At 45.3% G+C, this 15148-nt stretch overlaps 1 protein-coding gene across 1 annotated transcript in view; it reads right to left on the minus strand.

The window, feature by feature from the left end:
- Positions 1–15148, minus strand: part of dnah6 (dynein, axonemal, heavy chain 6) — a gene marked incomplete at its 5' end in the record, with an annotated part of 92682 nt that overhangs the window by 12118 nt on the left and 65416 nt on the right. The window contains 5 exons of the mRNA XM_084096230.1: positions 4095–4241; positions 4914–5002; positions 6111–6271; positions 10073–10263; positions 14871–15043. Coding sequence (XP_083952356.1) covers positions 4095–4241; positions 4914–5002; positions 6111–6271; positions 10073–10263; positions 14871–15043 — 761 coding nt within the window. The remainder of the gene's footprint in view (positions 1–4094; positions 4242–4913; positions 5003–6110; positions 6272–10072; positions 10264–14870; positions 15044–15148) is intronic.

A 15148-nucleotide genomic window follows, 5' to 3' on the forward strand; every position in this document is an offset into this window, starting at 1 on the left:
AGATTAAAGTAAAATTTAACAAATGATTTCTGTATCAAATAAATGGTGTACTTTTGAATTTTCTATCTTTTGATTTTTTTCTATCTTCAAAAGTGTCAGTTTACACAAAAAATATTAAGCAGCACAACCATTTTCAACATTTAGAAGAATATTTAATCTTACTAATTAGAATATTAGTATGATTTCTGAAGGATCATGTGAAGGATCAACACAGACAAGTAATGAGCTTAGCCATCACAGGAATAAATATATTAATATATAATTGTAATAATACTTCACAACATTAATGTTTTTACTCTATGTTTGATCAAAAAATGTTTGTAGCCTTAATGAGAATAACATCAAAAACATTTTTACCAACCTCAACATATGAATCTATAGCACATGTACAAATATCAATCAAGAATTCCCCTCCTTGAACTGCCACCTTAACGTGGTGGAGGGGTTTGAGTACCCGAATGACCCTAGGAGCTATGTTGTCCGGGGCTATATGCCCCTGGTAGGGTCTCCCAAGGCAAACAGGTCCTGGGCGACGGGTCAGACTAAGAGCAGTTCAAAAACCCTTCAAAAACCCTTTATGAGAAAAATTAAATTGAGGACCGTGACGTCGCCCGGTATGGCGCGGCCGGGGCCCCACCCTGGAGCCAGGCCCGGGGTTGGGGCTCGTATGCGAGCGCCTGGTGGCCGGGCCTCCCCCCACAGGGTCCAGCCGGGCTCAGCCCAAAGGAGCGACGTGGGGCCGCCTTCCCGTGGGCTCACCACCTGCAGGAGGGACCGTAAGGGGCCGGTGCTGAGAGGATCGGGTGGCAGTCGAAGGCGGGGGCCCCGACAACCCGATCCCTGGACACGGAAGCTAGCTCTAGGGACGTGGAACGTCACCTCGCTGGCGGGGAAGGAGCCTGAGATTGTGCGTGAGGTTGAGAGGTTCCGACTAGAGATAGTCGGGATCACCTCTACGCACGGCTTGGGCTCTGGAACCACACTCCTCGAGAGAGGATGGACTCTTCACCACTCTGGAGTTGCCCATGGTGAGAGGCGGCGGGCTGGTGTGGGTTTGCTTATAGCCCCCCAGCTCAGCCGCCATGTGTTGGAGTTCACCCCGGTGAACGAGAGGGTCGTTTCCCTGCGCCTACAGGTCGGGGATAGGTCTTTCACTGTCTTGTGTGCCTACGGGCCAAACGGCAGTGCAGAGTACCCAGCCTTCTTGGGGTCTCTGGGAGGGGTGCTGGAAAGTGCTCCAACTGGGGACTCCATCGTTCTACTGGGGGACTTCAATGCCCACGTGGGCAGCGACAGTGACACCTGGTGGGGCGTGATTGGGAGGAACGGCCCCCCTGATCTGAACCCGAGCGGTGTTCAGTTATTGGACTTCTGTGCTAGTTACAGTTTGTCCATAATGAACACCATGTTCAAGCATAAGGGTGTCCATCAGTGCACGTGGCACCAGGACACCCTAGGCCGTAGGTCGATGATCGACTTTGTGGTCGTTTCATCTGACCTGCGGCCGTATGTCTTGGACACTCGGGTAAAGAGAGGCGGAGCTGTCAACTGATCACCACCTGGTGGTGAGTTGGATCCGATGGCGGGGGAGGAAGCTGGATAGACTCGGCAGGCCCAAGCGTACTGTGAGGGTCTGCTGGGAACGTTTGGCCGAGTCTCCTGTCAGAGAGATCTTCAACCGGATCCCGAGGGAGGCTGGAGATATTGAGTCCGAGTGGACCATGTTCAGGTCTCCGGTTCAGGAGCTGTGGCCGTAAGGTCTCCGGTGCCTGTCGAGGCGTCAATCCCCGAACCCGGTGGTGGACACCGGAAGTAAGGGATGCCGTCAAGCTGAAGAAGGAGTCCTATCGGGCCTGGTTGGCTTGCGGGACTCCTGAGGCAACTGACGGGTACCGGCAGGCCAAGCGAACTGCAGCCCGGGTGGTTGTGGAGGCAAAAACTCGGGCCTGGGAGGAGTTCGGTGAGGCCATGGAGAAGGACTATCGGCTGGCCTCGAAGAGATTCTGGCAAACCGTCCGGCACCTCAGGAGAGGGAAGCAGTGCCCTACCAACGCTGTCTACAGTAGAGGTGGGGAGCTGTTGACCTCAACTGGGGATGTCGTTGGACGGTGGAAGGAATACTTCGAGGATCTCCTCAATCCCGCCGTCACGTCTTCCATTGAGGAAGCAGAGGCTGAGGGCTCAGAGGTGGACTCATCCATCACCCAAGCTGAAGTCACTGAGGTAGTCAAGAAACTCCTTGGTGGCAAGGCACCGGGGGTGGATGAGATCCGCCCTGAGGACCTCAAGTCTCTGGATGTTGTGGGGCTGTCTTGGCTGACACGCCTCTGCAGCATCGCGTGGCGGTCGGGGACAGAGCCTCTGGGATGGCAGACCGGGGTGGTGGTCCCTCTTTTTAAGAAGGGGGACCGGAGGGTGTGTTCCAACTACAGGGGGATCACACTTCTCAGCCTCCCTGGGAAAGTCTATGCCAGGGTACTGGAGAGGAGAATACGGCCGATATTAGAAGGAACAGGAGGAACAGTGTGGTTTTCGTCCAGGCCGTGGAACATTGGACCAGCTCTATACCCTCTACAGGGTGCTGGAGGGTTCATGGGAGTTTGCCCAACCAGTCCACATGTGCTTTGTGGATTTGGAGAAGGCATTCGACTGTGTCCCTCGCGGCGGCCTGTGGAGGGTGCTCCGGGAGTATGGGGTCCGGGGTCCTTTGCTAAGGGCTGTCCGGTCCCTGTACGACCGAAGCAGGAGCTTGGTTCGCATTGCCGGCAGTAAGTCAGACTTGTTCCCGGTGCATGTTGGACTCCGGCAGGGCTGCCCTTTGTCGCCGGTTCTGTTCATAATTTTTATGGACAGAATTTCTAGGCGCAGCCAGGGGCCGGAGGGTGTCAGGTTTGGTGACAACACGATTTCGTCTCTGCTCTTTGCGGATGATGTTGTCGTGTTGGCCTCATCAAACCAGGACCTTCAGCATGCACTGGGACGGTTTACAGCTGAGTGTGAAGCAGCTGGGATGAGAATCAGCACCTCCAAATCCGAGGCCATGGTCCTCAGTCGGAAAAGGGTGGCTTGCCCACTTCAGGTTGGTAGAGAGTTCCTGCCTCAAGTGGAGGAGTTTAAGTATCTTGGGGTTTTGTTCAGGAGTGAGGGAAGGATGGAACGGGAGATTGACAGACGGATTGGTGCAGCTTCTGCAGTAATGCGGTCGATGTACTGGTCTGTCGTGGTGAAGAAAGAGCTGAGCCGCAAGGCGAAGCTCTTGATTTACCGGTCAATCTACGTTCCTACTCTCACCTATGGTCATGAGCTGTGGGTCATGACCGAAAGGACAAGATCCCGGATACAGGCGGCCAAAATGAGCTTTCTCCGCAGGGTGGCTGGGCGATCCCTTAGAGATAGGGTGAGAAGCTCGGTCACTCGGGAGGAGCTCAGAGTAGAGCCGCTGCTCCTCCACATCTCGAGGGGTCAGCTGAGGTGGCTCAGGCATCTGTTCCGGATGCCTCCTGGACGCCTTCCCGGGAAGGTGTTCCGGGCACGTCCCACTGGGACGAGACCCCAGGGAAGACCTAGGACACGCTGGAGAGACTATGTCTCCCGGCTGGCCTGGGAACACCTCGGTGTCCCCCCGGAAGAGCTGGAGGAAGTGTCTAGGGAGAGGGAAGTCTGGGCATCTCTGCTTAGACTGCTGCCCCCGCGACCCGGCCCCGGATAAGCGGAAGAAGATGGATGGATGGATGGATAAAACCAAAAGTCTCTCTCTCTCTCTCTCTCTCTATATATATATATATATACACTGTATGTTTTTAAGTATATTTGCATCAGACACATAGCTTATGAAGTATATTTTCCACCACCTACTAGGTAAGTGGTTTTCGGCTGTTGATAAAAATCATAGACATAAAAAATGTAAACTTAACCTCACAAAGAGAAACAATTTAAGTTACTCCAAAGCAAATTTACCATATAAGCTGCACAAGAGAAAAGTTTCCATCTAATAATTTTTATTTAATCATAAAAATTGCATTCATGCTTAAATGTACAATCTCTTGAGGCTTCAAATTAAATAGAAACAGAATTTTCAACCCTTGAGCCCTGACCTGAATGATGGCATGGAAAAAACACACTCCAAAAATGATCTTCCTCCATTTCCTGCCAAGGGTGTGTTCCTCAAAGAACGTACTGCTGATCTCAGTAAAGGCACGTCTCACATTGGCACGGAGACCCTTTGGGGGCTCGTTAGTAACCTACCATCACATTAACAAAGGCTCATTAGTTTCCTGGCAACACAAACATATTAGCAACAAAACAAAAATTAGAGCCAAAGACAAAATAGAACTGATAAAACTAAAATTAATAAAACTAAGTTACAAACTCTAAACAGTCTGACCACTTAAAGACATCCATGTCACTGCACTTTCATTATAATGAAATATTGTTTATGGTCTTATAAACTACTATTGGTTCCAGTGATTTAAGTAAAGCTGGGGTTTAACTGATAGGGACGTTAGCACAGGGGTGTTAATGTATTAGGTAAAGAGTTAATAAAATATAAAAGTGCTCCTCCTTGTGAAGTGTTATCTTCTTCTTGCAGGAGTGTGTGACTGCGTTAGTGTGACTAAAATTTTAATTTCATATACATGCAGATGGAGCATCCAAGTGCTGGAAGGATGAATGATGTGTAAAGGTAAAAATATGTGCATGTCATCAGCATATGGATGCCACTGACGCATGAAACTTCTCTCAACATTGATGCATGTTTTCATCTTGAAAGATAAAAAAAACGAGATAAAGGCATGTGCATACTTTCCTGAAAAATGTGTACTCGTGTATGAACTATCAGTGATTATCAATTTTTTTTATTTTATAAAGATTTGTATGTATGGATGTATGTATGTAATTTTGTGTCCTTGTGTTACCTTTACAGAGTTTTGTAATACAGTGACAGGAAACACATTGGTAGGCATGGAACTAAGGAACAGTCTGAAGTCCTCATGGATAACTGTGTCTGCAAAGGCCATACAAGAACAGGACAACATAAAACAGGCCAACAAAAAATGGCTTCATAATGGATTCACATGTTCAACACACAATCTGTAAATAAGGTCGAAGCAGGTACAAAACAGGTGAGTATGTCTTAAAAAAAGAACAATAATATTTTCACTGAACCATACAAACATGTACACAGACACAAATATAAACATAGTTAAGTGTTACTTTATAAATCGAGTCATTCATTTGACATTTATTTGGAAGATCATACTAATTTAACAGTTTCAGCTTCAGTGGTTCTGGAGAAATTATAGCGACCACATATCAAGTATTTATATATAATATTCATAAAGTTTTTATGTACTAAAAAAAGCAGTAAAAGCGAGAGATAGGTCACAGATCTGCCTTTAATTCTTTAAGCAAGGGTCTTCGAACATTTCAGGCCCACTTATTTTTAACATTTACTTAATACGTTTTAATGCAGGAAAGACAATCAAACATATACAGTACACTACCATTCAAAATTTTGGGGTCAGTAACATATATATTTTTAAAATAAATATATTTTTTATTCACCAAGGCTATTTAAAAAACTATTTTTTGTAACAATGTAAAAGGCTTTACTCTTTAAAAAAAACTCCTGCAAGGAGAATAATCCTTTTTTTTAAAAAAAAAAATAAAAAAAACATTTTTATTAGTTTAAACAAAAATATTAAGGAACATAACTGTTTTTAATTGATAATAATAATAGTAATAATAATAAATAATAATATTCTTGAGCACCAAATCGGAATTTTAGAATGAATTCTGAAGGATCATGTGACACAGAAGACTGAAGTAATGGCTTAAAATAGAGCTCTGCCATCTCATGAATAAATTACATTTGAAAAAATAAATAAATAAATAAATAAAATTAATTTGCAATATATTTCATATTATTACTTTTTTGCTCTATGACCAGTAGTGTAGTTGAACTTCAGCTTTTAAACTTAAGGTTTGTTTTTTTGCACAAATTTTTATATTACACATTAAATGACCCCTAGGGACTGCAGGGATCAATGCTGAAGATCCCTGCCTTAAAGGACTTTGTTCTGATGGAAAACCTCACTCATACACAAACTAACCAGGTTCAGTGAAGGTTTTGATGAGCTCCTCCATTGCCAGCATCCAAGACACAGCAAGGTGGCAGTTTTGAAGGAAGATCCAGCCACCAATCTCCAAAGCTTTCATAATCAGCTTCTCTGCTATAGGACCCTGACCCTGACCCAGCGAGATAGATTTCACCCTGCAATACAAGAAAACGTCTCCGGTTACTATCATAACCTCGTTTCCCTGAGAGGCGGGGAAATTAAATGCATCCCTATAAAATGCATGGGCACGACAGTTGCATCAGAATCAAGACTGAACACTTGCACAGCTGATCAAACAGCGAACACGGCGGCTAACACAATGTCTCGTTCCCGCTTCTCAGGGAACCGAGGTTACGATAGTAACCGGATACGTTCCCTTTTCGAGAGCGGTAACTCTACATTGCGTAGCAACTTTGCGGGAAGATAAGCCTGGAGAAACGGGGTCAAGCTACACCAGCCACGGAAGAGACAGACAGTCAGCCAATAGCCGCACCGCTTGGAGTGCTCGCATCTGATAGGCGGACAGCTCATCAGCTCCGACCCTATCAAAATTTGCATATCCAAACGCAAAGAAAGCAATAAGCTCTCAAGCATGAGGTTTAAACACAGTGTCAAAGGCGGTAGCGTTGACAGCTGTATTAAACACTAGACGACATTCGCAAAGCCCTGACAGGGCAAACAGCGCTCTGAGTGTCAGCGTCACGCGAGGATGAAGGCTCAGCAGATAAAGCGGGCAGGGACAACCTGTGCTTTGAACGGTGTAGAGAGCGACTTAGGCATGTAGCCCCATCTCGGCTGGAGAGTAATGCTGCCGGCGCCGGGTCCGAAACAGATACAATCGTCGTTCACCGAGAATGAGTGTAAGTCTCCAATGCACTTCACAGAGGCGAGAGCAAGGAGCAAAGCCTTTTTTAGGGAGAGCTCCTTACCAGCAATCGAAGCTAGGGGCTCGAACGGCGGTAGAGAGAGAGCACTCAAAACTAGAGGCCATGAAGGACACAATCTCCTCACACAAAAACTCCCCATTTTAGAGCATAAAGGCGCCTAGTAGAAGGCGAGCGCTCCTCTGTGAGTGTGTCCAGCACTCGTGAAGGCAGAGTGTCTCTCTCATGGTCCCTGAAGCGGCCACACATGAAGGTTCCACAGCTCGGGGCTGGGGTGCCATATCGTGCCGTTCGCCTGAGACTGCAGGTCCTTCCTGAGGGGGATTTGCCATGGGGGAGCCAACATTATCTCTCTCAGGTCCGCAAACCAGGGCTGGTTCGGCCAGTTCGGGGCCACTGACGCTCTCTCCTCCCTGATTTTGCATAACACCATAGGCATAATCTTCACCGGAGGGAACGCGTAAAGCCTGGCTTTCGGCCAACGGGATGTCAGAGCATCTCCCATCAGCGGGGAGTGAGATAGCGAGAAGAATGTCTGACAGTGCATGTTCTCCAAATCCGTCAGGATGAAGGCTTAGTAGCCGAGGATGGCGCGCTGAGTTTGTCGCGGCGCAGGCTTCTCCTCTGACCCTGACGTTTCCTCCCAGGCCCTGTTCACTGCATGCGGCGAACCTCCGGTGTGGGGTGGGGCCCCGCGGCAGGCTGTCTAACTGGTCCCTGAGCGGGGCGAGGCGCCGAGGAAGAGTGAGATATTCGACGAGGGCTGGAAAGCTCGCGTCTGTGAAAGGACAGGTGAGTGCGATGAAGATGGATGACGGTGGCTCCAGACCCAGGGCAGTGGACCTCGTCCCCGTTATAGCACAAACCATATCCCTCCTGGTTCATAGGGCGCGCACCGGCAGCTCGGAGCAGTGGACACACGTGGAGTCCGTGAACGCCGCCTCGGTGTGGGCGAGGCCCAGGTAGGCGACGCAGAACTCATGTTCGTCGGTGGGTCGATGGGGCTCGCACAAATCTGGCAAGTTGAAGCCATCGGATGCTCTGAGAAAAAGGTTGCTAGTCCTCCTGGAACAGCTTCCACGATGGCAGCGTGAAGAAAGAGATTCTGACACAATTGTCACGCTCATGCATTTTATACTGCCCGTGAGCCTGTCAGTATTTGCATACTTTGCGACAATTGGCCAGCTGTTTCAAGCTGGCGTTAGCCCATAAGATTTCAATGAAAGTGGAGAAGGGAGGAGTTCCTGCAGCGTTGCTACGCAATGTAGAGTTACCGCTCTCGAAAGGGAACCACAATAACGGCAAAAGTCTTGATTTGTCGTGTTTATCATTTATCATGTCTGATCTATTATTTTTACTACAACTATTTCAAATACACCCATGCCTAAATGTCACATTAACACAAAAGGAACACTGAAAGCCCCACCATACTTCAAGTGGAATCAAAGAACATAACAAATAAAATCAGACCAAAACAAAGTTCATTTGAAGTTTGTTTCAGGAGTTTGAAATAGCTTGTGAACATGAACTTCCCGGAAAAGTTTGTTCCAGCTAATTAACACCTTTGAACGACCACTGGTCTGCGGCAATGCCTAATAGGTAGATGTTCTCTGGGGCTCCGCCTTCTTTGACTTTTCTGGTTCATTTATTCTTTCCAGTCCGTTGAGGTCAAATATCCATGAGTAAAAAGAACTTGTAATTGTAATTCTATATAAAAGTAACACAGTTTTTTTCATGTTTAATAGTGTAAAGCTGCTGGTTTAAAGCAATCTATTGTATAAAGTGCTCTATAAATAAACATGACATAACTTGATTGGAGTGCCGAATTGCAGCGCTCATGCAAACATATCCACGACGTTGACAGTGTATCGCTGAAAAGGTATTTCAAACTTAAGAGTTTTTTCCTACTTAAATTGGTAGTTATTGGCCAGAATAAGCTACAAAATATAACGTTTTATTTAAAATATGGCTGTCCAAAACTAGTACAGGTCCGTGAGAGTAGATGAACCTTTTGAAAATGTGGTCCTTATGGCTAGAAAATGGCTAATGAATCAACTGTTCTCATAGCTGGCAAACGGATGCAACCGATGGTAACATCCAGGCTCAGGTTTAAGATTCAATACAAGACTGAAAGTAATAGGAGGACAGGACATTGTATGGCAGCAATGTATTCTGGCAGCTGGTAAAATGATCTGAGCAGAGGCATGACGTGAAAAAATGACAGAGGGTTAAAAACCATTTGAGAGATAGGATTTTGGACCCACTCTAGGAATATAGCAGAAGTATAGCAGATACTGGTTGGCAAACAAGAAAGTAATTCCAGACATCTAGCTATAAAATCAGCAGAACATGGGTGAGGAGCTGAGTAAACCAGTGGTCAAGTAAGACTGCTGCTATCATAATGTGGTCCTTAAGGAAGAGCATGTCACCCAGGCTGACACAATGTAATGATACATACCAGGAGGCAATGACTATGTGACCTCTGAATAAGACAGAGAGGAATTTGGTGAGGGATGTCATGGCTGAGAGGAAGAGGAACTTGTCACAATTAAAGCTGATATGTCGACGAGGCACACACAGAGAAGGAGGACATGATGTGTACTTCTGAATGTCATCAGTACAGCAGTGCTAAAAAAGCATGGGTTTTGAAGTAGTATAGATGAAGAAGAATGAAAGTCCAAACGCTGATCACTGTGGTACCCCAGTTTTAAGCGCAATATAAAGAGCGTAAGCATTTCTTGCAGGAAAACCAGGACAGCAGAGAAATTATCTTCATAAGTATCACATACTGAAGTTTTTGTTTGCAAGCCATCTGAAACATGTAACACATTCGGTATGGATATAATCAACACATGTAGTATTCATTCTGAATGAATACTACATGTGTTGATTATATCCATACCGAATGTGTTTGTATAAATAAATATGGTTTATGGTTTATGGTTTAGTGGCACATATAAGTACATAACTTACATGAATTTCATGTAAGTTATGTACTTATATGTGCCACTTGTGCCACAACTAGGAAGTGAGTGAGTAAACAGAGTGTATAAATGTCACAGTGCACAGTACCGATCCTGGCATCTTCTCTCGTTGACAAACCGCTGAAATGCTCCCATTGGATCTGAGCCCGTGCTTAGAATGAAGACCAGGGGAATGGTTGGGGACATGTCTGTGTACAGGGTTGAAAGATCCACTGGGGGATTCTCCACAAATTGTTGTCCCAAACCAATGATAACAAACTGAGTCACTGCAAACACAACCTGGAACACACAGAGTCAGAGACTTGAAATACACTTCAGTGATACCATATTTATTTATACATCTAATAATGATACATAACTCACGGAGACTCACATGAAACTTGACACACACAGGCACCATAACACACACACTGGTATTCCTATCATAGGCCAAATTCACACTTCCGGGTTTTTGTGGGAGCTTATATGCTTTGAAGTCAAATATGTATACGAAAAACCTTTTCATAGGTATAGTTTCTAGGAATGCTCCAAATTATTAGCCTGGAAATCCAGACCCAAATCTGAAAGATTAAGGGTCTGGCATCGACTAATGAAAATCGCCCAGCTCGAGGGGCGGCACCAAGCATGCATTTGAAAATCTCACTGCACGCAATTGGATAACACTACGACCAATCACAACAATAAGCCCCATACGATTAGCTACCAGCAGAGCTAACTGGTAGATTAGACTCTTGCCGTATCCGGTCGGCAAAACTGCAAAAATTTCCTTCTTGCAAAGGAAGGATTCGAGCGCCGTCTTCTGTTCCTCTTTTAGATAAAAAGCCAAGTCTAACTTGTTCATTGTAGCGGTCAAACAACTGGTGTTCATCCATAGCCATCTTGCAATGTTTACTAATGACTTCGACGTCACAGCGCTGTCGTCATCTGTTTAGCTGGCCTCTGGCCCGCCTATATCAGATAACCCGATGTGATTGGTGCAGCTCGGATACAGGGGCATATTTAATGAGCATCATTACTTGACGCCAGAGTAAACTCACTGAGCAAATTCAATTTGTGCTCTCACGAGAATCCTGGTTTTTCAGGGTATCAAATGATTGGTCACTGATCTGAACCAGTTGATAATAACAGTACTTCCTTTGATTATATGCGTGGTCTCTCAGCTTGCCGATCACATTTTTACTACGCAAAAGATGCAAACTTGCTCACACCAGCCGTGACAGGTGCGGCAAACATGAAAAGATCAATGACGGCTGTGTCTCAGTCTCCACAGGGCTAGAGTACAATAATAACGCAGTAAAAGGTGTGTATGCTTCAAACTACTTTTTTAAAACCAACCAATCGCCATTAACTGTAGCTACTGTACATCTGCATACATGTGCTGTTTTCCTCATTAGAGCTCCAGGTGAAGAGTTGTCAGTAGCAGAGAAGCACAGGTCAACTGACCATCAATCAGAACCGGCCAGTTCCATTTTATTTATTGTGGCGAGGGGGGCGTGGTTTTGCGAAGTCTGTAGCAGGAGAGAAAGGAGGGGGCCGATCGGTGAGTAAGTAGGTCAAGTGCAAAATGATGAACACCTGTGTCTGATTGCAGTGATTGGCGTGGAGAGACCGGATATAAGCCAGCATTTGGGAGGAGGAGAGAGAGAGAGTTGGACTGAAACCTCACGGGACGTTATTGCCTTTTTGGAGTGGAAGTTGTCTTTTGTTTTGTATTTTTGTGTGAGCTGTGCGTGGCACGGTGAATGCGCTACGTGCGCCCTTTTTGTTTATTTACTTTTGATTTACAATAAAGTGTGAGTGTTTCAGAAACCCGGGATTCGGCACCAGTGTAATGAGGTTCAATGTTCGTATGGGTAAGGAAGGAAGAAGACAGGGGTCGGCGTGACTGAAACACTCACACTTTATTGTAAATCAAAAGTAAATAAACAAAAAGGGCGCACGTAGCGCATTCACCGTGCCACGCACAGCTCACACAAAAATACAAAACAAAAGACAACTTCCACTCCAAAAAGGCAATAACGTCCCGTGAGGTTTCAGTCCAACTCTCTCTCTCTCCTCCTCCCAAATGCTGGCTTATATCCGGTCTCTCCACGCCAATCACTGCAATCAGACACAGGTGTTCATCATTTTGCACTTGACCTACTTACTCACCGATCGGCCCCCTCCTTTCTCTCCTGCTACAGACTTCGCAAAACCACGCCCCCCTCGCCACATTTATTTTTTATTTTTTGGCCGATCTCTGTTCCAGACTTGCATTCAAAATGCACTGCAATTATTTCCCCAAATGTCATTTGTGTTGAAATATTACGAAGTCTGTAAACAGTACATTAACAGAGGCCAGAGATAGGACACGCTGAACACGGACACAAAGCGGAGAGCAGAGAAAATACTGTACCAGCAAGCTCACTGTTTTTTTTCTAGGGGGGGACTCAGGTATTCTTATATGTAAGGAGGTGGGCTTCATGGACTAAGGGTTGGGAATCACTGCTCTAAAGGACACTTTGGGAAACGCCTCAGCATGACTGGTGTCTGAAGCACAATGTCATTGACCAACGACAATCTGTGACGTCACCACAGGTGTGACCATGAGTATAAAAGAGCACCTGTATTAGATTTCTGCTTTCTGTCTTCAGGAGACTGTTTGTTTTGAACGTGTTTCTAAGCTTTTCAGGAAGTGTCTACCGCAGTGTCAGCTTTATCTGACACCAGGCGATACACACGGCTTGTGCGTAATTTGTCTCGGAGAGGATCATGCGTGTTCTGTTCTCGAGGGAGCAGAATGCATGAATTGCAAGGGCTTTTCCATGAAAAAGCTCAGTTCACACCTGTCCCTTTTCTCGAGGGAATTAGGACAGGCGTCTGTACCCCGCGATTTGGGACCTGCTGCAGCCAAGGCCCAGCGGAGACAGGTTGAGCTGGAGGAGGAATTTGTCTCACTCTCGTTCCCCTGCAGCTCACTTGAGCGATCTGCTAGACGGGGATGTATTTTCTCTGAATGAGTCATCCAATTTAGCAGACAGCGCACTTTTGGCTTCCAGCCAAGAAGAGCAGGATGTGGCTGATGAGGGCGATGATACACAGGTGAAGCCCTCTCAGCCTGCCTGCCCCGCGTACGAGGAGCTGCTAGAAGGGACCTCTGTAAGCCCCGCATACGAGGAGCTGACTACAGGACCTCTGCAGGTCAGGCTGGTGCGGCTCTGTGTTGCAGGCCTACCAAGCGCACCTGCTAAAAGATCTGGATGACTTCATAAGCAGGCAGCTTCCTTAGGTCTTGAAGTAGTAGCTTGAGCTGCCTTAGGGCTTGAGCTGCCTCCCCATAGAGTGTTTAAAGCAGGCAGATTCCTTATGTCTCATGAATTTGTGGCTGCCTCCCCCAGTTCGGGGCTTTGTGTAGGTGGTCCGTTCGCAAACCTTGGCAATAATTTTTGGGTTGAGTTGCCACCCCTAATTTGAGTTCATTAAGTAGGCAGCTCCCTCATGTCTTGTGAAGTTAGGGCTGCCTTCCCCAGAGTTTGGGCTCTAAACAGGCAGCCCATCTCTGAACCACTGCAATGCTTTTAGGTTGAAGCTGCCTCATTGAAATAGGCAGTTCCCTTACGCCTTGTGAAGCTAGACTGCTTTACTCTAATCAGGCAGTCCATTCACAGAGTCATTGCAATGCATTCTATGGCTCATGAGGTGTACTTCCTCCCTTTCTATTTAATAGAAAGTTCCTTCATGGGCATTTAATGGAGCACCGAATCTTATGCAAATTGGGGAAGCACACACCATGGCAATATCCAAGGGAGCCTCCTACTACAAAACCTTGAGGCTGTTAGAATGAGTGCACTTTCCCCATTTTGGGTTCCATGCACAGTCCTTGTCACAGCTTCTGAGCACTCGCAATCTCCTAGGTAAGGAAACTCATGTTGAGCATGTAGCCCCCTTACAACTACAGTATCATGGGCAGCTGCCTCCAGGTCTTTAGCAGGTGATTTACAAGCTGTTTTCATGGGGAGCAATGTCAAATGTCAACATTTGATCTCCATAACATAGGGTTTACCAGGTACACACACACACACACACACACAAACACACACAGTTTTCATGTTTTATGGGGACTTTCCATAGCCATGATCCATAGACATAATTTTTATGTAGTACAAACTGTATATTCTATCCCCAATCCTACCCTGTTAAAAGTGTGTAATGTGACTCTGAATATCATTTAGTCACAGAAAACTTTCTTCATTTTGTGGGGACATTAGTACTATTCTTGTGGGGACACACGCAAACAAATCACAGCTTTAATATAAAAGGAAATAAATCTATTGTGGTATTATGTACACTAATGTAGTGTATGTAACTGTGAATAAATATAGTGAAGTTGTAATTTCATAGAGAAGAGTCTCTCCTGAGATATAATATGTTGTTCTGAACTTGCAATTCTGAGAAATAAATTGTGAGAAAATAATTGTTAGATGTAAACTTGGAATTGTGAGAAATAAAGTCAGAATAGTGAGACAAAAGGCTGTAATTACTTTTGTTGTCAGTAAGACTTTTTTTTTTATACTTTTATTCAGCAGAACAAATCTGAGAAAAATTCTGAAAAAAGTCAGTCAAAATTGCGAAATATAAACTTTTATAGTTTTGAATATAGTTTATAGTCAGAACTGTGTGTAATGAATTTGCAATACTGAGAAAGTAAGTCTGAATTGTGAGATTTTAACTCAAAATTTTAACTTGGAATAAACTTGGAATAAATAAAGAATTGCAAGAAATATATTTTTTTTCTGTGTTGGAAAGTCTAAACAGTCTAAGTAAATGTACTGCAACAGTTTGGACATTACAGTAATTACAATTCATATCAAATCACTTTTTTTTTATTATTATTATTATTATTTTACCTTCTCCTCCATAAAACTCTTTATGAGGATGAGTTTCTGGAAGGCCCCAAGCCGCTGGTTCCAGTGACCTCTGACCTGTGGCCGTTTCTCAGAGGGTATGTCTTCTGAGAAAGGAGGAAGGTCAGTAACATACCCGTCCCACTGCTTCGGGTTTACTGTTACCTCCAGTTGCCCTACAGAGAGGGAAAAATAGTCTTATGATAAGAATTACTGTATGATTTCTATTTTGTGATTGATGCTTTTCAAGAAATTATAGGAGTACAGTATGAGCCAGTGAC

This window comes from Abramis brama (assembly GCF_963993115.1).
Source record: "Abramis brama genome assembly, chromosome: 2".
NCBI lineage: Eukaryota > Metazoa > Chordata > Actinopteri > Cypriniformes > Leuciscidae > Abramis > Abramis brama.